The sequence below is a fragment of the Aedes albopictus genome, chromosome 3 (genome assembly GCF_035046485.1).
Source record: "Aedes albopictus strain Foshan chromosome 3, AalbF5, whole genome shotgun sequence".
In the NCBI taxonomy this organism is placed as follows: Eukaryota; Metazoa; Arthropoda; class Insecta; order Diptera; family Culicidae; genus Aedes; species Aedes albopictus.
This window is the reverse complement of record NC_085138.1, coordinates 112952803-112977153: the sequence shown is the minus strand read 5'-3', so window position 1 is coordinate 112977153 and position 24351 is coordinate 112952803. Positions and strand designations below refer to the sequence as shown.

The 24351-nt window shown below is 42.1% G+C and overlaps 1 protein-coding gene and 1 long non-coding RNA gene across 2 annotated transcripts in view; both read left to right on the top strand.

Annotated features, from left to right (window-relative positions):
* LOC134291631 (uncharacterized) overlaps positions 1-24351 on the top strand; it is a 256938-nt gene that overhangs the window by 22223 nt on the left and 210364 nt on the right. The gene's annotated exons all lie outside the window — the stretch shown is intronic.
* On the top strand, positions 1324-22644 carry LOC109409570 (ATP-dependent RNA helicase bel-like). The gene is made up of 3 exons (XM_019683023.3): positions 1324-1955; positions 18613-20854; positions 21491-22644. Exons 1-3 carry the CDS (start codon positions 1911-1913, stop codon positions 21610-21612), a joined length of 2409 nt encoding a protein of 802 aa, XP_019538568.3. The 5' UTR covers positions 1324-1910; the 3' UTR covers positions 21613-22644.

Here is a 24351-nt window from a genome sequence, read left to right as displayed (position 1 = left end):
CTACAATAAATCGACGATTAGTGTAATAATCAAGCGATATTTTTGTTCAAGAAAATGAGCATTTCTATATTGTAATAGTCTATTTTACGAAACAACAACAGTGTTGGTATTAATATTAACACTCACGGGCTTGGGCGCAACCTCCTGTCAAATTTTCATTCATGAAATGAGCGATCAGCTGATCCGAAACGTCTCGTAAAATGGCTCATTATACTTAACCGCCCATTATTGCGGATTTTGCCCCGTAATAGACTCACATGCGGAAAATTTTGTCCCACCAAAATATTCTCCCACCGCTTTTCCCGAACACGGAGAAAACAAAGTACCCAAATATGAGTTTATTTCACCCATCTCGGGGTTGCGTGCGGGAAGCCATATTTGAGTTCGTGAAAGCGATGTTGAAGTGGGTTTTTGAGTTCGTGAAAGCGATGTTGAAGTGGGTTTTTACATTTGATCCCGTGCGGCAAAGTACCTACCGGCTAAGTTTTTTTCTCTCTGACAACAACAAAGAGAGTGGATGAGAGAGGAGACAAAAAAGAACTCAAAAGTGAGGTTAAAAAAACTCAAATTTAGGTACTTGAGTTTCTCCGTGTAGATTTTGGGTTTTGTCACTGCTAACGAAAACAACATTGACCGCACGGACCTGGTGTGATGGTTAGAACACTTGACTATCACGCCGAGGATCTGGGATGGAATCCCACTCCCGACAAACTCGCAAAATGTGAGTTCTTCCTTCAGAAGGGAAGTGAAGTGTGGGTCCCGAGATGAACTAGCCTAGGGCTAAAAATCTCGTTAAAACAGATTAAAAAAAATAAAAATTGACCGCACTCTCTCGGTTGGTGCAATGAATATATGGTTCATTCAGCTGCTAGCCATGCAAACTGGCGTGTGAGAATTTATGTTTTCTCTTGCTCGAAAGTCTATCAACGAATAAAAAATGCAATACTCAAATAGTTATTTGGACAAAAATGATAAATCTAATAGCAAAAACAATATACTCAAATGTGGGCTTATAATTATAATGCATGATAACTAGAGTCGTGCAGATGAAGTTGTTTATCTTTGAAAACGATAAGGGAAATGTCCCATGTATGGTTTGCGATTATGCGGGTTCTTATATGTACCTATTTTCTCTGCATGGTGTACGTGAGAAATTCGTTGATTGTAGGATGAAATTTTTTGCTCAGTGTGGTTTACACCGCCGTGAAATATTTCACCATATGATCAGCCGTCCGGCGGCTGACCTCAAATCAACGGGCTGCCAACATTGACGATATCGTCGGCGGCGAACCCAAGCCAAGAAAAACTCCTACGACCGACCCTGTGCCACCCATTCCCTTTGGAGAAAACTCCGAACAGTGCATAAGTTGGACGAATTCGTCATTGAATTCTTTTGAGGTACAAATTCGCGTTAAAACCGTTTTGCCTGGAAGCAGGAAGGCCAGCAGTTTGTGGCAGAAGTGCTGCGCATTGCGCGTGTGATATTTGTAGTAACCGGAAGCGGTTAGAAGTGCCCAAAATCGGGGATTGAAGATCGTGAAATTCAGACTACCTTCATTCGCCTTTTTTCTAGTGCGTGGAGTGTTGGAAGAAAGAAGAAGAAGAATAATCATACCAGGACAGCTGAGAAGAAGAAGAAGAACAAGCGAAGCGAAAAAGAGCTATCATTGTGTGCGAGTGGTGAAATCCCAAGCCCGAAGCAAGTTCATTTCGGTCACAATCGATAGGAAGATTCGCCGTGCGAAACGGAGTGTCCCCTGCGCCCCCGCCAGTGAGATACTCGGAAAAGTGGACTCCCTAAAAAAACTATAATAAAAGACTAAAGTGTGGTTCCAATCAGTTTTTGCACGTTTCCCATTAGCCTCCCAGGAACGCAGAAGACAAAAAACCATACGAACGCTGGTAGTAATATGAGTAATGCTATTAACCAAAATGGTACAGGTCTAGAGCAGCAGGTAAGTTCCATCGAAAACGTTATATATTTTACATCAATTAAAATCAGATGCTTCCTCGTATCGTTTCTTCCGTCTTGCGACGCCAGCGCGTTCAAAGTACCTACCTAGGGGGAGAAAGTTGCACAATTCTAACCCGATTTTTTCCCCTCTTCATGCCTGCCTTCTGCTTCTTCCAACTGGATACGAGGCCAGTGTTGCTAGTTTTGATTTAGTGTTATTCTTTGAAAATTTTTGGGTTTCATACGGACACTCGAGAAGTAAAAAAAAACAGGAAAATTTATTCTTCATTAAAATACTGTAAATTCACAGAGGCTTTGATGGCTTCAAAAAATAGATTGAATCAATAGGTACCCTTTATTGATGTAAATCAACATTTTTATTCTATTTGTTAAGATTAATTCTGGATCTTATGTATATTTTCTCACACTTATATCATTGACATGATATATAGTTTGTAATCTAATAGAGTACTAACGAAAATAATAATAAATTGCGAAAAATACAGTCTAAAAACCACGATGGGTATCTAGCACAAAATCACAGAGAAACAGACGTAACACTTGGAACCAATTTCATTAAAAAACATCGTCACGAAAACATAATCGCCCAATGCAAACACAGTACGTTTAGTGTTTGGCCGGGTCGCCACTAGATGGCGGTAGTGAGCAAATGCCGAACAGGAGCATAAACGATACCAGCGCCGCGAGTGGCCAATCGTCCTACTACTGAATCACAGACAAACAGACATCTCACTCTACCCGCTTCCCATCGTTTCTCTTTTAACGGATTATTCAAATATTCTGTAGTTCGCAAATCTCTCACTCATGGCGCTCGCATCGTTCTTGTTCCTGTTTGACGTTTGCTCACTGTCGCCATCTACTCAGTGGGTTTGCCAAATACGGCATAATTAGCATTGGGCGATTATACTTTTGTGACGATGATTGTAATCACACTTTGTTCCAAGTGGTGCATCTGTTTGTCTGTTGACTGAATATTTGAATCAACCGTTGAAAAGGTGATCGATGGGAGGCGATGAGAGTGAGACGTCTGTTTATTTTGACAATTTTGAATTCTGTGGAAGCAACCAGGGTACTGTTATGGTCTTCTTGTTTTCTTACCTCGCTGCTGTGTTCTTACTATGCTGCTGTGTTGAAAAATAGGTTGTCAGCTTGAGCCGCAGTTATGTTGGCTACGAAAACAATGATTGAAAACATTGTGTTGGTGGAATAGGGATGCCACTTCCTTTGAAGCAAGGCTTTTAAAATTTTCAGATCATTGTAGTATGTTAGACCTAGACACCGTTTTAATTGTTAGAACTCGATATCATTTAATTGCACTTAGAAAGTTATTCAGAATCCCTACGGTAGATGATCACTACCTATCAAAATTTCAGTTACAAATGCCTTGTGTCAGCCTTACCACATTGACGATTCGTATTAGGTACCTCACAAAGTATATTAACTCCACGTACAGTCAGGTTTTTTTTACGCGGGGGATACGTACCGCGTAAAAATAAAACTCAGTTCAAAATTCAAAAAACCGCGTAAAAAAAGTCTCACCATTTCTCGACGAATCATGCAAAAATAAGACGATGATTTTTTTTTTTATATGGAGTTTTCATTTACGCGGCCGCGTAAATGAAAACCGCGTAAAAAAGGACCTGACTGTATTTCGTAAGCGAAATACGATCAATTTTGAGTGCTTTATTGAATGAAGCATATAATATCACCTTGGTTTGGTTCCCTTCGCATTGTTCGATCACGGGCAATGAGAAAGCGAACTCACTTGCCAAGGTGGGCGCTATGAAAGGCGATACGCCCAATCAGCATCACCAAAGCCAACTAGTGGATCCGTTTTCACGTCACGAATGAACTTCAAAGATGTCTGCATCCCATGGTATCGTACCGCCCGTTTCAATGCTGTCCAATGCGAAGAATCCGGGTGCTGTTGGTAACGTCCAAGATATCCCACCGAAACGCATACACGTCCGAACGAGTGGCCATCATCAAGTACATTAGTGATGCTCAGAACTTTCCGCATTTTTGCACAAATGTTAGAAATCCGTAAAAGCTGAAAAGATGTTTCACAAATTTCTGCTTAATCCAAAGCTTGGTGTTGTAGCCAACTATTTATACAGAAAAAACTTTTTTCATATTGACAATCCTTCGAGATTTGCCCTATTGGGCATAAAAATTATTTTCGACAAAAATCGTCAAACTACGAAAATTTACGAAACTAACTTCAAATTTGCTTGTCATTTAAGGACAAGGTATTTGGAGTACATAGTTCAAAATTTCTAGAGCACCGTTTTTTAGAACCGTTGAACGGATTTGGATGAAAATGCATCACGATAATTGTTCAGAGGTTGTCAACAGCGTGATGCATTTTAATCCAAATCCGTTCAACGGTTCGATAAAACGGTGCTCTAGAAATTTTGAGCAATGTATTCCAAATACCTTGCCTTGTAGTTTTTGATAACTTTGAAGCAATTTTGTTGATAAAATGCGAAAAATGCTGAGCACCAATTACGTACATCAAACTGCCCAGTAATTCGCGATACGTTGGTTCCGACGTACCTTGAATTAATTGAAGTCCCTTTTCCATTAGAGTTCTGGTAGGATTGCAACCATCCATGGAAATGTTTTTAAATATCTTTCTAATACTGGGCTCTTGAGAAAGTTCCATTCGTCCTTATTTTCTGTAGTATGAAATCTTCATTCCGAGGAAGTGCTTCGCTTCTCCACAATCGGTCATCCGGAAGCAATATAATAGCTTCTTCAATTCTTCGATTGTCTTCAAACGTTCTCCGACTATCAGCAGGTCGTCGATATACAGGATCACGTAGTCCACGTCGCTCCCCCTCTCGTTGATCCAAGTGTAAACGCAGTAATCGTGAAATTTGAAACCAAACTTCATCAAGACGTCATTCAGCTTCTCGTTCCAAAATCACAGGCTCTGTTTCAACCCGTACAAGCACTTCCAAAGGTGGTACACCAATCCCATAGCAATCGCCATGAAAATGTTCTTCAGATCCCCGTGCAAGAAAGCAATTTGTTTTGACGTCCATTGGTGAACCAGATATTGTCCGTGCAGTTGAATCCCGGAATTTTCGACTAGCGAAGTTGGATTTTTCTCCAAATCCGTGCGCCGGACCTAACTCCGGAAGTGATGCACTGTATAGGGCAGTGCATGAAATTATCTCCCTCTCTTTCACTCTTACAGAAATTTTGTAAACAACAAGGCCACGCAACGTCAAAATCCCATACCAAATCAAAACAGTGCAGTACCCTATAGCGGACCAGGTTTACTATACAGCGCATCACTTCCGAAGTTAGGTCCAACGCATGGATTTGGAGAAAAATCCAACTTCGCTAGTCGAAAACTCCGATTTTCACCTAAATTGAGAATATCCCTTTCGGGACGAACTAGCACAATTGTGATGTTGAGCGATAACTGTTTTGCATATTTTTTTTTTCATCTGCTTAGACTTTGTTTTATGTGATGTAAACTGTTTCAATAATTCAGCCATTTGAATGTGTGCAAACAAACTTTTGTTTATGTTGCCTGTGAAATTTACCACAACAAGGTAAACAAACAGTGTGGAAAAACTGTAAAACATGAACTTTCAAAAACATTTATCTGTCGCATATTTTTCATTTCAGATTTATCTAGGTAGTCAAAACTAGAAATCGAAAGATAAAAAGCAGTTTTTTTCAAATGACTCATTATGAGGAAAAGTAATTGTTGCTTTTTTTGGGAAATCTCAGAGTTTAGGAGAGCCAAAGTTGAGCAATTTGTATGGAAATTTCCCTTTTCTGTGCTCCGCCTTGAAAGGGATATCCTTTCTGTAAAGCTACCGCCAGTACAACCCGCATTGTCGTCAGTTTGGCCACTACTGGTGCGAACGACTCGTGGTAATCAACTCCTGGTGCGAACGACTCGTGGTAATCAACTCCTGGTTTTTGTAGAAATCCCTTGACGAGCAGTTTCGCTTTATGCCGGACGACATTCCCATCCGCGTTCTCTTTCATGCAGAACACCCATATTGGACGGAATTCCACACCTTGTTGTCCGCCATGGATTGCAACTCGTCGTTGATCGCTTCCAGCCAGGCGTGGTTGATTATGTACAGTATTCACGTCTTTCCTGAGAAGGGAGCGCCCACAGGGTTTCGAAATGCTGATGTTGATTCTTCGAATTCATCTTCGGATTCTGAGTTTTGACCATCAATATTCAGATCTTCAACCTCAGCTGCAATCGGTCTTGGAGAATTCAGTTGCTCCCCCTCTGGCTCGTAGAACGTGGGAATCATCAAAGGCACTGTGATTGCATCATCATCATCGGCGAACGGAAAACTTCCCTCATCGAACTTCACGTCTCTTTTTCTTCTTGTCATGCTTCTTCCCTCCAACGAACGCCGCACCTTTGTCATCGCTAACGCAATCCTGACGATCGACCCGCTTCGACTCTTCAGCTAGCAGCCGCTGCTTTACTGTTTCCAAAGTCAGGTTCTTCTCGTCCAGGTTCTCGAGCGTTGTATGATCATGATCCCTCCCAGGCCCGGATTTAAGGGGGGGCAATGGGGGCAAGTGCCCCGGGCCCCCCGATTGAGGGGGCCCCCCAAGAATCCCGAAGCACTATATTTATTTTTTTCAACGAACTTATATAAAATACAGTTGTCCTAGAGTAGTTGTAATTGGGTTACCAAAAGTATCGAGATTATTTCATAATCTGAAATTTGAATTGAGAATAAATCGAAATCCTGAACTTCATGGTTTCTTGGTGCACAGGCACTATTTTTAGAATGGATTTACAATTTTTGTGGGATATTTTCCTCAATATGAGCTGCCATTCTAAAACCATAAAACTGTCTTGTCAATTTATTGATAAATGCAAAACAATTGAAAAAAAAAACAACAACTAAACTATTCAATTTCTTCTCCAGAGAAGTATACAATATTCATCAATTGGATAAAAAGAAGTTTCTTGTTTATTTTGGTGTACACGAGTTTCTCTAAAAGCTCTTGAAAGTTTTTATTAAGTTCTGTAGAAAAATTAAAAACGTTTCTTAACAAAACCAAAGATTAATGTTTTCAGAGTAAATTAAACGATGATTGTGTATCAATAGAAATGTCATTTCATTGATAGTTTAATAATTCAATCACTTATTTGACAATGATTGTGCATGCTTCTGTTGATTATACGATTATATTCTAAAAACACCTATACCTATTAATACCCATGTGGATCAGTTTGTTAAGGACAGATGTTTAATGTTTAATTATTATAAGAGATATTTAGGAAATTCGGATGAATTTTGGAAACCTAGCTTCCTAAAACATCTCGGAGCAGTGGTCTTACATATCTATATTTTGGGTTTCACCGACGTTTTCGAGAATTTATTGCTACAGTTGCCCACTAAAGACCGAACTTTTTTCAGTCTAAGTCTTAAATTACTCGTAAAATATTGCTATCGCAAAAAAAAAAAATAGTAAAAATTTAAAAAATAAAGAATTACACAACATTGCCAAAAAAATTAATATAAGGTTTACATCTTTAAAATCTTGCTTTTGGGGGCCTACTCTAAAAAGTTTGCCCCGGGCCCCCCGAAGCCTAAATCCGGCACTGATCCCTCCTCCTCTCTCCTCTCTCCTCTTCTTGGCGTAACGTCCTCACTGGGACAAAGCCTGCTTCTCAGCTCAAAAAAGTTTTACTGTTCAAGAAGCGCATCGCAAACGTTTCTTCGAGGGCCTTCCACATCAACAAAGAGGTTACCTTCTCCCGAACTACTTCCATGTATTCATCCGATAAGAATCCGACCAGCAACGACATCGCCTTCATGTCCAGCTGGTCCCAGTTCGCTTTTGACGCATCATGTTCAGCTGAAGCTTCCGCCTTAAACACCGTCGATACTTCCGCCGTATCCAGAAAAAGCTTGACTCGGCACTTCCAATTGTCATAGTTTGGTCCAGTCCAAGGTCCAGTCAGTTGCGGCATGCCGGAACCTTCTTTCAAAGACAAGCCCATACCCTAAAGGAGGTTCTCTTCACTTGAACAATTTAAACTAGCTTTATTAAAAGCAGGTCTTCACTGTTTCAAGGCTTGTAATGAAATGACCTAAACAACTGTCATGGCGGAGTAGCTAGGTTTTTCATAGCCTACTACTAAAACTGGATCGGTCCAAGGCTTCCTATTCCTTCAGTTTTAGCTCCTGTTTGACGTATGCTCACTACCGCCACCTAGTGATGGCCCGGTCAAAAACAGTACGTTTAGCATTGGGCGGTACGTTTTCGTGATGATGTTTTTCAATTAAATTCGTTCTAAGTGATACGTCTGTTTCTCTGTGGCTTTGGTAAGCGTGTGCGTTCCTATCGTATGTGACACACTTTTAGGTAAAACTTGAAGATAAAAGTCTTATATACATTGTTTTTTGATAGCATGCTTCTGATCGGAGAAAATAGCAACTAATTGTGATTGTTTACAAGTGAGTGTCCCATCCCTGGATTAGAGTAGATATCGTTATTTTAACGAGTGTTGTTGTGGTACTAAACTTGCTACTTGGTATGGCTTGTTAACCCTCAGAGCCCCAGGACAAACTTTTTATTTTTAATCGGCTGATACTCAGGATCCGTAAAATATAAAAATAAGTGTTCTTCACTATGATCGATGGGAAGAGTTGTACTTCATGCAAGGGTAGTTGTCAAACCGGAAGTCCATGCTTAAACCTGATTTTGCACCGGAAATAAGTGTTCCCTGGTGCTATGTTTGGAAATATGTTCTACAGCTGCCTTTTGGCTACTATTTCAATAATTGGCAGTTAATTCTCGGTAGATCAATCGAAGTGGAATCTAAATCTGGCTTTTAATTTCTTAGCGAAGCGTGTTTTTACAAATTGGAATCAACTTTGTAAATTGGGTCAGAAACCGATAAACGCCTAAAAGTATGCAATGATCTAGTAATAATTCGATGGCTAAAAGTATGACCCGTGTTTGAATTTTAGGTGGATTAATCACATGAGTGATCCTTTTAAAAGAAGGCCTCAAATATACGAAACAAATTCTTCATAGACACCAAACTTTTAAAATCATCTTTTCAGGTGCAAAATTACTATGATCACGAAATTGGGTCTTAGGGAGTCCTACCGGAAGTACACTCCTGGGACCAAGTTTAGGATGCAACTCATGCTAGAAAGCAGCCTCAACATTGTGTTCTTGCGTTGGCCTACCATTTCAAGTTGTTAAAGATGTCAGAATTATTATAAAATGCCAGATTCATAGACGACTCGCCAAAATATTGCACCAGGGAACACTTATTTCCGGTGCAAAAACAGGTTCAAACATGGACTTCCGGTTTGGCAACTACTCTTTCATGAAGTACAACTCCTCCCATCGATCATAGTGAAAACCGTTTATTTTTATATTTTACAGATCCTGAGTATCAGACGATTAAAAAAAAAGAAGTTTGTCCTGGGGCTTTGAGGGTTAATCTCGGCTCGACGGATGGCAACACTGCCCAGCTGTCTTTGTACTTCATACTGAATATCTCTGATGATGTTAATGCTGTAATTACTGCGAACGAAGTGAAGACAAAATGGAATAACTCAAGTTTAAACCATTCCGTCACGATCTGATCGCGTGACTCAAAAGGAAGTAGAATTCAGTATAGAGCCGACGTAGTAAGAAGTTATCAAAGTATGTAACGCCAATTCCCTAAAACAAGTTTCAAGTGAATTACGTCACAGACAAACTTTATCGTATGAATTTAATTTGAATTGAAATTTACAACAGGCGTAACAAAGAAAAGCCACGAATAAACTTTCCCTTGATTACTGAGCGATTTAGCGCGAAAATTGTAACGCGATCCCGCAAAAGGAATATAGAAATAACAACACATGATAATGAATGATAATGGGCTAGATACAGTGGAGCTAGACGTACATACATACGACGGCTCTGTATGAATGATCATTGCAAGCAAATTGTCTCGGAGAAATTTCCTATTATTTCGTCGTTTCGCCATGAAACGTTATCTCCGCGAGCGAGGCGGCACAAACTGAATGATTGTATGCCGTCTAGTATAGTAACCTTTATAATAAGCATCGATAACCGTGTATCGCTTGAAAATTGAAACGCATTTGTAGTCGCTCAGACAAAGTCGTTTCGTTCGCGGTCAAGTGCAAAAAGCGAATGTCTTACTCATCGACCGGTGGTGGTTGGTGAATACTGACTACTAGACTTGACGTTCACGTATTAAGCCAAGCCGGTTTTCAGCTGTAAGTCGTAGGTACCTCGGGTGGTTGCTGCGCGATTGTGATACGTTCCGAGTTGATGCGAAATATATGCTTAGGTCAGCCAGTTTGATGTCGTCGTTGTCGATCGTCATCGTTTTACACTAGTAGCTCGTGACTAGCTTCCAATTCCGTCTTGGTCTCTCAAGGCTTCAACCATGGCTGACTGCTGCTGTATAGTCAGTCAATAGCACTGCGTTGAGACTCGCTCGAAGGTTTTACGTGTAAAGGAAATTTCCGAACTGTGACAGTATCGAAATGAATGCAACCTTTCCGTTATTTGCTGCTTGCCGTTTGCCGTCGTTGCATCTGATTGCTGTGAAGAACCAAAAAACAGAGACGGGTCGCGGTCGCTTGCTACAAACAATGAATGGGAACCAAAGCGGATGAGTCAAAGTTCATTCACCCAAGGTGTTGTAGGTTTTATCTCGGTCAGGCGTTTGTACTTGTAGACATTTGGGCAAAACAAATAAATTTAAATAAAGGGTTATTGCAACCAAAATTAGGAGTTAGCAATTCAATATTATAAAAATTATAGGTGTTGTAGGCGCTACGTAGCAACTGTGACGGAACTTGTTTCATACGTGATTCATCAGTTATAAAATAACGTGAAGCTTATATTCCTTAAAATATAATATTTAACATAAATAACACCGGGGCAAGTTGAAACGGGTGAAGTAAGATGAAACAGCGAGTTAACATAATGTAATCTAATGATGACAAACAGTTTAATTATCATAACGCATAGTTTTTGAATCAAACAATCATTTAGCGAAGGATAACTTAACAAATTATATTGAAATCTGTCTTAAAACTTTACTTTTCATCTTGCCCCGGTGTACCTTAACTCCGTGTGGGGCTTTTTTTTTTTGGTACATATCTTGAGTTTTCTAATTCTCGGACACTATTAAAATGTTATACTGTTTCAAAAAGTATGGTAAGTGGGGGCAGGATGGGTCACCTAAGAAATGGATCCCTATAAAATTCTGAATATAAATAGCATTTCTCTGTTTTCTATCACGACTTCCGGATACACTAGTCAGCTATGATATAAGGGTATAGAAAGGTCATACAGTTTGAAACCTGCTTCTTGACAAACAATAGTCAAAACATGACCCATCTTGCCCCACCTCATTTCTACGGGGGCAAGATGGGTCAGCTATCAGAAATTCGATTTTTCTCCAACAAAAAATACTAGATCTTCTATTTTTTCTCTATACATCTAAGCTTCACATACGTACAGATTACATGAAATAAGTGTCGAAACATATCTGTAGATTATTCTCAGAAATAGAATATTTTTATTCAGGTAGCCATAAAAAACTTTGAAAACTTATATTTTTTGTAGAAAAATATTAAAAATATGTTCACAAATTTTCAGCGCTCTAGTCGCTTCGATAATGTAGGTCACATAATAGCCTATCTATGAAAAATAAAACATTTTTAAAAAATATGCAAACATACCGAAAAATTAGGGTGACCCATCTTGCCCCGTCTACATATTACACGTAGTTATATGGAATGTATAGCATAAGGAGTATAACGAAAAAATGTTTTATTTTTTTTCTGCGTAAGGAACGTAAAGAATTTTAAAAACAATATATCACGTTTTTGTGTATCCACGTCGTTCATCTGAGAAAATTATAGAAGGATTCAAAAAATAAATAGTACGGTTGAAAACGGTACTGACCCATCTTGCCCCCTGACCCATCTTGCCCCCACATACCATACTAGGGAATTTTCTTTACCAAATATACCGGGATTTCTACAAAGATTTCTCCAGGGAATCCCATTGTGATGTCTTCCAAGATTCTTCCAGGGATTCTTCTCTTTATTCCTTGAGTGATGATTCAAACGATTTTTGTCTGGGATTTGTCCCAGACCTTCTAAAGTAGATCGTCTTATTTTGTAAAAAATGGAAATATTAAACGTTCTACATTGGAAAATTATCGTGAAAGATTGTTGTAGAGGGTAGAGGCACCGATGACGTTGAACCGTGCCTAACGGTCACCGACACATGCGTGTGAGACTGGCTCACCTATATTAGATATCATTGAGCAATGATAATGAAATCACGTGTGGGTTTGATTGAAAAATTGTAAACAGAACTGTAACAATAGTAATCTGAAGCGTTGGAGTTAAAGAGAATATTATTGAAAATTAGTGATCGAATCTTGTTTGAAGCTTAGAATTATATCGTCATCCCGTTCATCGTAACACTGCTGCTTAGGCTTGTCATGTCGTTCACAATTCCGCCTGTCAGTATGCACTCAGGCCTGGTAGCGAGTCACTTTTTAGTGCTTTGGTCACTATTTTTGAGTCGGTCACTAAAAAATCACTATTTGCATGAAAAAGTCACTAAAGTCACTTTTTTCAGTAAATTGGTCACTAAAGTCACTATTTCTGTTAATCTGACTACATTGAAAAACATTTATTGTCAAAATTAATGGACAAATTTTCCTCAGAAACCTTATCTTAAAAAAAAAAATTCGGCTGCGCCGCTTATTACACTATTATTGTTCTTGTCTTTATAAACCTTCATCACGTTGGAAGCAGCTCGCTGACGTAGTATATGGTTTGGATCGAAAATTACCTAAAGGAGGGTTAATGCGAACTATAGCTACAGTTTTCTCGTATTCCGAAGAAATAAAAATGAATGTGTGGCTATGATCATAGATGAATTTCTGAAATATTATACTTTTTCAATAATAACATTGCAATGTTCCTTAAGTATTTTCATTTAAAATTTCAGTTTAATTATATCACCCTATATCTTCGCAATATTTTAAACTGTTGAGAATTAGATGTTTGGATGGAGTTCAGCAGATTGGAGTACGATAACACATACCCAGCTTTAGCATCCTATTCAACATCATATGCAATCGAATGTTGATTAGGCAGTGCATTGTATTCCCCTGTATCAGTTAATCTTAGATAAATCGGAAATTTACAGCTCAAGAACTTTTATAGTAGGTAAAGAAAAGATTCTTTTTTTTCAGTAGATTGCAGAACTATTTATGTTACAAATACGAGATGAATTTCTGATGAAACTTTTTTTTATCTGTATTAACGAGAGTTTTAGCCCTCGGCTAGTTCATCTCGGGACCCACACTTTACTTCCCTTCCGAAGGAAGAACTCACATTTTGTGAGTTTGTCGTGAGTGGGATTCGATCCCAGGTCCTCGGCGTGATAGTCAAGTGTTCTAACCATCACACCAGGTCCGCTCCTGATGATGAAAACTATTGGAGGTAGTAGTGACATCATTTGATCATCATTTTTTTACTGAAATCCGAAAAAGTTTATTTACTTCTGATGAAAATATTCATAATTCTTCAAATATGTTTTTCATGAATCTTTCATTCATCTCTGGAACAAACTCTTTTCTTGGAATCTAATTTTATCAAAATGTCATCCAATATGCATGGTGAGATTCAACAAGAAATCTGCCAAAGTTTCTCTCGCAAAATTTGCTCAACTTCTGTAATTATTTTCATAAAATATAGATCAGTTTTTCAACTGTGTCATCGAGACATCGATTAAACAGTTTTTTTTTTTTTTTCAGAAATCCAGATCCTGGGAAAGTTTTCCAGAAGTGGAAAGAATTAGATTTTGGGAATCTTGTACAAACAAAGATTTATGAAAACATATATTTCTTAGAAACAGAAATACTAAACAGGTTGCAATGAAACATTTTTGTAATAGTATCTATGTATGTAGGAATATTGTATGAAAGTTACATTTGATTTGGTCAAACCTTCAGAAAGTTGTGGTCGTATATTTGTCTCGGGAATCTATATTTTTTGTATTTGTTCTTCGAAGAAAATGAAATTTTCGTACTGGTAGGCCACAGAATTTAATGTAAGAACGTGTGCGTTAGAATTCGTCCACAGTAAAATAAAATTAACAACAGATTCACCCAGGTGTGCGCTTTAAATTGTGCCAATTACATGATATTTCGGCGTAAAATAAAATTCCTTGAAAATAACAGGGGTTTCGAAGTTTCGGTCGCTCGGCTAGTATTCATCCAAGGATGTTTTCACCTGGCAATCATTTGACTCATTTATCCGTAGCTCAGTTCAGAAGCCTAACATTGAAATGAGGTGTTCGGCAAACTTGTAAATAAGTGTTTTTCCTACAATTATCACCAAGGACTAACTGTCATATACACGGCGTGAGAGCGCTTGCAACACCTACTCATACTAACAATTTTACGCCGTAAATATAAGAGTAAGGATATGGCGTCCTTGATAATAATTGAAGGAAAAACACTTATCTACAAGTTTGCCGAACACTTCATTTCAATATAAGGCTTCTGAACTGAGATATAGACAAATAAGTCAAATGATTGCCAGATGATAGAAAACATCCTTTTATATTATATAAATCAGTAGTATACATAATTAAAACAAGAAACAGTATTGAACTTAAAGAGTTCCCAATGTCTGCAAACATGCAAACAAATTAAAACCATATTTTCTTGCGTGATGAAGCACGATAAGTTGATATTTTTATTGTCACCAACAATCAGTTATCAAAACTTTCGAAAATAGCAAAAATATAGTTAAGGCTTCCTTAATTGAACACTTTCCAAAACAAAAAAAGATTAAACAATAAAGTACTCATGAGCACACTCTGGAAGTTTAAAGTTAGGCATTGATTTTCTTGAGAATTCGTTGATTGATCGAAAGTTCAACATAGAAACTCAATTTTCTATTAATTTTGAGGTCACTATTCAGTCACTATTTGGTCACTTTTTGGTCAATTTTGGTCACTAAAGTCACTATTATTTTTCCACCTGATCGCTACCAGCCCTGGCACTTCAGTTTGGCGTTTCTCCCATCAGACAGACCTTTGCTGCTTCACGTTTCGGGCGGATGTACAGTTCTATTACCGTTCCAAATGTTCTAACAATACTAATACAAACAGATAAATTTGCCGGATTTCGTGAAAATCGTGCATTGGCCTTGCATTGGCTGTTGATCTTGATGAGTTCAGCTACGATATCATCCTTTCTAGCTGACTTATTGCTCTCAAGCTACTGGATAGCAATCTTAACTCCCCTCAACGTGGAAGTAGGCTCGTTGGTGCTTCCTGTTGTACTGACGTAGTCATTTCTCTCGCTGCCTTGGGTCTTCATGTCTGCGCTCTCCACATCATCCAGGTGCTCATCCAAGTTCTGCTTCCACCTTTTGATCACCTCAAGGCCGACCGTCAAGATGCTCCCGTGCTTATTCACTGCATATTTCGGCTCGTGGTACGGAAATTTTGCGGAATGCGTTGAACATATGCTAGGGTCTGGGACCATTTGGGCAGGAAGACCTATTTTGGGCACTTGCTGCTATAACTCCGTGAATTTTGAACCGAGTCCGTCGGTTTTTTGGAACACGATCAGATACGTACAGTATCTAGACATGTTCAAAATTCAAGTCAATCGGTTTGAAATTGACTGAGTTATAGCAGAAAATGCCCAAAAATAGGTCCCTCTGCCCAAATGACCCCAGACCCTAGAACTTCCATGTTTTTTTTTTTGTGAACGACACAGTAGTTCCATTTGTTCGCATTCCGCTTCTTCTAGTCGTTACTCTTTCTCCCGGGGCGAGTTCGCTACATACATACATTTATTTGTTCAACATCATTAAGACAATACATAATCAACAATAGTACGCCACAATACTCGGTTTGTGGCTGCCGCTCTCCATCCTCGGTCGCGCCCAATGCTCGCCAAGTCACGCTCTACCTGGTCCGCCCATCGTGCTCTCTGCGCTCCACGCCTTCTTGTGCCAACCGGATCAGTTGCAAACACCAGCTTTGCAGGGTTGTTGTCCGGCATTCTTGCAACATGCCCTACCCACCGTATCCTTCCGGCTTTAGCCACCTTCTGGATGCTGGGTTCGTCGTTAAGTGCAGCGAGCTCGTGGTTCATCGTTCTCCGCCACACACCGTTCTCCTGCACATCGTCGAAGATCGTTCTTAGCACGCGTCGCCCGAAAACTACGAGTGCTTGTAGGTCCTCCTCGAGCATGGTCCATGTCTCGTGCCCGTAGAGGATCACCGGTCTTATTAGCGTTTTGTACATGGTGCATTTGGTGCGTGGGTGAATCTTTTTCGATCGCAGTTTCTTCTGGAGCCCGTAGTAGGCCCAACTTCCGCTGATGATGCGCCTCCGAATTTCACGGCTCACGTTGTTGTCAGCCATCAGTAAGGATCCGAGGTAGACGAATTCCTCCACCACCTCGAAAGTATCCCCGTCTATCGTAACATTACTACCCATACCCAGACGGATCCGGTCGTGTTCGGTTCCGCCTACCAGCATGTACTTTGTTTTTGAGGCATTCACCACCAGTCCGACCTTTGCTGCTTCGCGTTTCAGGCGAGTGTACAGCTCTGCCACCGTTCCAAATGTTCTAGCGATAATGTCCAAGTCGTCCGCAAAGCACACAAATTGACCGGATTTTGTGAAAATCGTTCCCCGGCTGTTGAGCCCGGCTCGTCGCATCACACCTTCCTGAGCGATGTTGAAGAGTAGGCATGAGAGTCCGTCACCTTGTCGCAGTCCCCGGCGAGATTCGAATGAACTGGATAGTTCATCCGAAACCCTTACGCAGTTTTGCACACCGTCCATCGTTGCTTTAATCAGTCTAGTCAGCTTCCCAGGAAAGCCGTTTTCGTCCATGATTCTCCATAGCTCTGCGCGGTCGATACTGTCGTATGCCGCTTTGAAGTCGATAAACAGGTGATGCGTTGGGACCTGGTATTCACGGCATTTCTGGAGGATTTGCCGAATGTTAAAGATCTGGTCCGTTGTCGACCGGCCGTCGATGAAGCCAGCCTGATAACTTCCCACGAACTCATTCGTTTTAGGTGACAGACGACGGAAGATGATCTGGGATAGCACTTTGTAGGCAGCATTCAAAATAGTGATCGCCCTGAAGTTCTCACATTCCAAATGGTCGCCTTTCTTGTGAATGGGACAGATTACCCCTTCCTTCCACTCCTCCGGTAGCTGTTCGGTTTCCCAGATCCTGACTATCAGCCGATGCAGACAGGTGGCCAACTTTTCTAGGCCCTTCTTGATGAGTTCAGCTGCGATACCATCCTTATCAGCTGCTTTATTGGTTTTGAGCTGCTGAATGGCATACTTAACTTTCCTCAGCGTGGGAGTTGGTTAATTTCCGTCCTCCGCTGCACTGGCGTCGTCGTTTCTTCCGTTGCCGTGGGCTTCCGTGCCTACGTTCTCCACGCCGTTCAGGTGCTGATCGAAGTGCTGCTTCCATCTTTCGATCACCTCACGTCCGTTCGTCAAGAGGCCTCCGTCCTTATCCCTGCATATTTCGGCTCGCGGCACGAAGCCGTTGCGGGATTCGTTGAGCTTCTGATAGAACTTCCGTGTTTCTTGGAAACGGCACAGCAGTTCCTTTTCTTCACACTCCGCTTCTTCCAGGCGGCGCTTTTTCTCCCGAAAGAGGGGGGTCTGCTGTTTCCGCTTCTGTTTGTAACGTTCCACGTTCTGTCGAGTCCCTTGCTGCAGCATTACCGCCCTTGCTGCGTTCTTCTCCTCCAAAACCGTTCTGCACTCTTCGTCGAACCATTCGTTCCGTCGATTCCGTTCCACGTACCCGATGGCGCTCTCTGCTGCGTCGTTGATGGCTGCTTTCACTGTACTCCAGCAGTCCTCTAGAGGGGCCTCATCGAGCTCGCCCTCGCCTGGCAACGCAGCTTCGAGATTCTGCGCGTATACTGAGGCGCCATCCGATTGCTTCAGTCGCTCTAGGTTGTACCGTGGCGGTGTGGCAGTCGCCGGTACCGTACATTGTTGATGACGGAGAGTTTTGGGCGCAGTTTGACCATCACCAGATAATGGTCGGAGTCGATGTTGGCGCCACGATAGGTCCTGACGTCGGTGATGTCGGAAAAGTTCCGTCCGTCAATCAGAACGTGGGCGAGTTTGCTGTTTCTTTTATATCGCTCCACGTTCTGCCGGGTCTCGTGCTGCAGCATGACCGCCCTCGCTGTGTTTTTCTTTTCCCAAATTCCAAATTTCTCTACACTCATCGTCGAATCAATCGTTTCTTCGGTTCCGTTCCAAATATCCAACGTTGGTCTCAGCTGCGTTGTTGATGGCTGCTTTTATCGTACTCCCCTGACTTAGTTATAGCGGCAAGTGCCCAAAATAGGTACACCTGCCCAAATGGTACAAGACCCTACCTATCATTTAATCTGCAAGTGCCGTAAGTGCGCGATAGACGAATTACAGTGTTTTTGATATATGAACGATGGAAAATGAGTGAGGCGTCTGTTTGTGTGTGATTGAATTCTTCTAAATGGTTTTTCAAAATCTAACTGTCTTTTCTCTCTATTCTCCCTTCTAGTTTGCTGGTCTGGACTTGCAGCAGCAGCAGTGCGTGCAAGATTCGGGTAATTTGAAATTATCGTCTGCTCGTTACGTTCCACCCCAGCTGAGAAGCGGCCGTGGTGGTGGTGGCGGCGGTCCTGAGAACGATAATCAATCCGGCCGTGGAGGTGGTTACGACCGTGGCGGCCGTGGTGGCGACGATTATTCCGGAGGATCAAGATACGGCAACCGTGACCGCGGCGATTACTACGGTAACCGTGATTTCAACCGTGGTCGTGGTGGTGGAGGTGGCGGTGGACGCTACCAGGACGACCGAAGAGATAATTTTAACCGAGGTGGTGGTGGCGGCGGTGGTTACAACCGTGGACCCCCACCGGACCGTGCCCCAGAACAAGATTTGCAACAACAGCAACAACAACAACCGCCGATTGAGGAATTCCAGCAAAATGGTGGTGAACCAGCTAACGATCCATTTGTCGATCGTGGCGAGCAACCGAGAAGCGGTGGTAATTGGAATAACAATGCTCGCGGTGGTCGCCCAGGAGATTTCCGTGATCGGCCAATGGATAACCGTCCGCCGCAGAACGACAGATGGCAAGAACCTCCCTCCAACGGAGAGAACCGTGGAGGATTCGGAGGAGGCGGCTACGGAGGCTACCGCGGCGGAAGAGATGATCGCGAACCGCGTATGGGTGGACGCTGGAACGACCGCTCCAGAGGAGACATCGACTATACGCAGCTCACCGAGCGGGATGAGCGTTTGGAAAGTGAGCTCTTCAAACACGGTAACACCGGTATCAATTTCAGCAAGTACGAAGATATTCCCGTGGAGGCGACGGGCGATTCCGTGCCGCAGCATATTAACACCTTCGATGACATTGAGCTGACAGAGATCATCGATAACAACGTTAAACTAGCGCGCTACGATGTACCAACACCGGTCCAGAAGTACGCCATCCCTATTATTATGTCCGGGCGCGATCTGATGGCCTGTGCCCAGACCGGATCTGGCAAAACGGCCGCATTCCTGGTTCCCATTTTGAATCAGATGTACAAGCATGGAGTTGCCCCTCCACCGAATCGTCCCTCCAATCGGCGCAAGCAGTTCCCACTTGGCTTGGTGTTGGCTCCAACTCGTGAGTTGGCCACACAAATTTTTGAAGAATCTAAGAAATTTTGTTATCGCTCTCGCATGCGTCCTTGTGTGCTCTATGGTGGAAACAATACCCAGGAACAGATGCGAGAACTCGATCGCGGATGTCATCTGGTTGTTGCTACGCCGGGACGTTTGGAAGATATGATCATGCGTGGTAAAGTTGGACTCGACAATATTCGTTTCCTGGTTCTTGATGAGGCCGATCGTATGCTGGACATGGGATTCGAGCCGCAAATTCGTCGTATCGTCGAAGATAGTAAAATGCCACCGACCGGTGAACGCCAAACGCTGATGTTCTCGGCCACGTTCCCGAAAGCAATCCAGGAACTAGCTAGCGATTTCCTCCACAATTACATCTTCTTGGCCGTTGGCCGTGTTGGATCCACTTCCGTCAACATCACCCAGTCGATCTTCTGGGTAGATGAGAACGACAAACGCTCACATTTGCTGGATTTACTCTCAAACATCAAAGCACAGAACGAAGGTGACGACCAAGACTGTCTAACGCTAATTTTCGTGGAAACTAAGAAATCCGCCGATTCGCTGGAAGAATTCCTGTACAACTACAACCACCCCGTCACCAGCATTCACGGTGACCGTACGCAAAAGGAACGCGAGGACGCGCTGAAGTGTTTCCGCTCCGGACGTTGCCCGGTTCTAGTGGCAACGGCCGTGGCCGCCCGCGGTCTGGATATCCCGAACGTCAAACATGTTATCAACTTTGACTTGCCTGCGGAAATCGAAGAATACGTACACCGTATTGGTCGTACCGGACGTATGGGTAATCTTGGAATCGCAACCAGCTTCTTCAACGACAAGAACCGTAACGTGGCCAATGGATTGGTTAGATTGCTGCAGGAAACCCAGCAGGAGATTCCGTCATTCCTGGAAGATATGACCAGTGATCGTTCATGGGGCAGCCGTGGCCGTGGAGGCGGCGGTCGCAATCAGCGTTATGGCGGATCGAGTTCTACCTTCGGTTCCAGGGATTACCGTCAACAAAGCAACCGGGGCAATACGCGTGATCAGAGAAGCGGAGGCGGCGGCGGCGGCGGTGGCCGAAGCGGTGGTTTTGGCGGAGGTGGCGGCGGCGGCGGATACGGTGAGTGAAACTTTTGCATGATTTAGATAATTCGATCAAAATGTAGTGATTTTTGGTATTATTAGGTTTGTTCTCTTCGTCATGAGAGGTTTGTGTCACACATAACACCTTCACAAGAAGCAAATGTCTCTCTTTTTTATGGGTCTGTGGTGGTCTAGTGCAGTGCAGTGTGTGTCAATCTATCAGATAACGCCTGAGAGTTATGCAGTCAAGCGAACTGTGCCGCATAATCTTCAGAATAATAAAACACACAATTCTGTCACCTGTGCCTGGCATCCACGTCCCAATGTGTGAACCCTCTGCCATCCATATCCAACGAACATTCCGACATTCGCATGAATTTGTGCAGACGCAGGTATATCCGATCTGCTTTGGACACAAACGATTGCAATTAGCAATCTGATAAATTTTAAATTCTCCCATACAACGTTGACCCACTCTAACTCACACACTGAAGGTGCATGTTAGTCCCCGGCAGATATCCTCGTGTGGGTAGCTTATCTGACCATACTGGAGTAGCATATACGGGCGTTCAATCAAGCTTGTTTTTATGGGCCTTTGACAGCATCAATTTATTACGTAACGCTGAAATCGACATTATTTAACCCTGTTCAATTGTTGGTCCTTCAATTTCAGGTCGTGACGATGGAAGTTACTACCGCAATGGAGGCGGTGGTGGCGGTGGCGGCGGCGGCGGTGGCAGTTATGGCGGCAGCTACAGCAACAGCGGTGCCGCCAGCGATTGGTGGAACGTGTAAGGCATCAATTTCCGCGTCGGAGAACCGGGAATTCAATTTCCAACAGGCTTATGGAAATTACTTTGAAAAATGAAAGAATACACACACAACATCTAAAACATACATAGTACACTGCAGATACAAATGAACCCACACTAAATTATCGTTACAAAAATGCAAAAGAAAAAAGAAATGGAATAGTTTATATCCAGACAACCATGAGAATAGAGAAAATGTCATCATTCTAAACAAACTACGTTTCTTTTCAATCTATACAGCCGGCTTAATGGAGTAGAGGAAAAACATGAAGAAAGGCATTGAACCTTTAATCAATTTGCATAAAGGCAAATATAAAGTTAATAAAACATATTATTTATATTGATCTAATTAACCAACAGACACGATTTTAAACAACATACTACAACAGGCTCGCTTGAAATTGAAAACTGAACATTCGAACATGGATTGCAAGCAAAACAAAACAATAAATCTGGAAAACATTCTTCACAAACATACATGCAAATATATACACCGGAAACAAAAAAAAATCAAGATTATGCGACAAAAAAACCATAATGGAAAATTAAACATCCGTTGGGCAAAAAATAAGGGTTACCTTCGCGGAAATTCTGCCAATCGCTTCTTCCAAAACCGTTGATTCTATTCTGAACGGGTTAACTAAAACACACACGAACTCGAACTCGAGAACTGTGAGGTGAATTTGGGACACGCGCGGTGATACATTACACAAAGTACTATTTAAAAAAAGAAACGAACAAGAAGTGATATAGTGCAGAACGAAAAGGACTGTCTGTAAACATCAGAACTAGGAAAGTATAAAAAATGGTAGAATTGGTATAACATCGTCAAGCACAGAACTAAATTGGAAAGCATAAACATTTGATAAGAAAAAAAAACACACAATTGTTGCACTTTTTCCAAGTACTAACTTCAATAATAGAAAGAACTACTATGCTGACAGGATAACACAAGAAACATAGCAACAACAAAGGATAAAATAGACAATTCTATGCAGAAGGTAAACAAGAAAAATCGTTTTGTTTTTACTGACTAAAGTAGAATTCTTCGAAAGCATATTCACCCGTCACAGTCATCCCCTCTCGGACTTAACCCTCTACTTCCCATGGTTGCTCTAGAGCACCATCGATTTTCGACGAACTCGAGACAAACGAAATCAGATGAATATGATGTAACAGCTTTTAGAATATGATTGTAATCCCATTAGACAAACCCAACTCCCAACTACTTGTTTCAATAGTGGAACTATTGATAAACAATCAAAATACCATTGATTTACAACTAAAATTTTTTTCGTTGATTTCGAAAAATTTGACCAATTTGCAATAACTTTTGTTCAAGCACTTTTTTCGGAAACGCTTTCTTGGCATAGAAATAGTCGTTCAAAGTCGTGGGAAGGAAAGGGTTAAATAGCCAACACGGCGAAAGCTCGGACATTTAGTAAGACCATGCTGTAAGGATGAACGGTTTCTCGAACAGTCCAACCTTTCTCACATTTCAATCGATGCGCTCGCAAAACTAGTTACTTAGGGTTTCGAACTACTTGGGTACCCGCGTCAATTCTCGGCACCTCACAGCAAAACCAATCAAAATCCTATTAAATATTGAATGTTGCTTTCATAACAAAACGCGCTGCCAACTTCCAGTCGGCATTTCTGAATCGCAACGAATCAAGCACCACCTCTGCTGCTGTTTGTGTTAGTGAGATCGGAGAAACGTCAGACTCCCGCCTGCTGATTGGCTGCGACGACTGGCGACGGTTTCATCCGCGACGGATTCAAATCGTCGCGTTCGATAAGGGGGGAAACCGTCAATATCGCAGCTGAACTCACGAATATGGGATCAGAAAAGTTGGCAACTTGTCTGTAGCGGTTGATAGTCAGGATCTGGAAAACCGAAACAGCTACCGGAGGAGTGGAAGGAAGAGGTAGTTTGCCCCATTCACATGAAAGGCGACCATTTGGAATGTGAGAACTTCAGAGCGATCACTATTGTGAATGCTGCCTACAAAGTGCTATCCCAGGTCACCTTCCGTTGTCTGTCACCTAAAACGAATGAGTTCGTGGGTAGTTATCAAGCCGGCTTCATCGACGGCCGGTCGACAACGGAAATGTCGTGAATACCAGGTCCCAACGCATCACTTGTTCATCGACTTCAAAGCGGCATACGACAGTATCGACCGCACAGAGCTACGGAGAATAACGGACGAAGCGGCTTTCCTGGGAAGCTGACTAGACTGATTAAAGCAATGATGGACGGTGTGCAAAACTGCGTTAGGGGTTTTATATAGGTAACTATCCAGTTACATTCGAATGTCGCCGGGGACTGCGACAAAGTGATGGACTCTCATGCCTACTTTTCAACATCGCCCTGGAAGGTGTGATGCGACGAGCCGGGCTCAACAGCCGGGGAACGATTTTTACAAAATTGGGTAAATTTGTGTGTTTTGCGGACGACATGGACATTATCGCCAGAACATTTGGAACCTGTACACCCGCCTGAAACGCGAAGCAGCAAAGGTCGGTAAATGTCTAAAAAACAATGTATATGCTGGTAGGCGGAACCGAACACGACCGGATCCATCTGGGCAGTAATGTTACGATAGACGGGGATACCTTCGAGGTGGTGGAGGAATTCGTCTACCTCGGATCCTCGGCGGAGAAGGATGAACCACGAGCTCGCTGCACTTTACGGCGAACCCAGCATCCAGAAGGTGGCCAA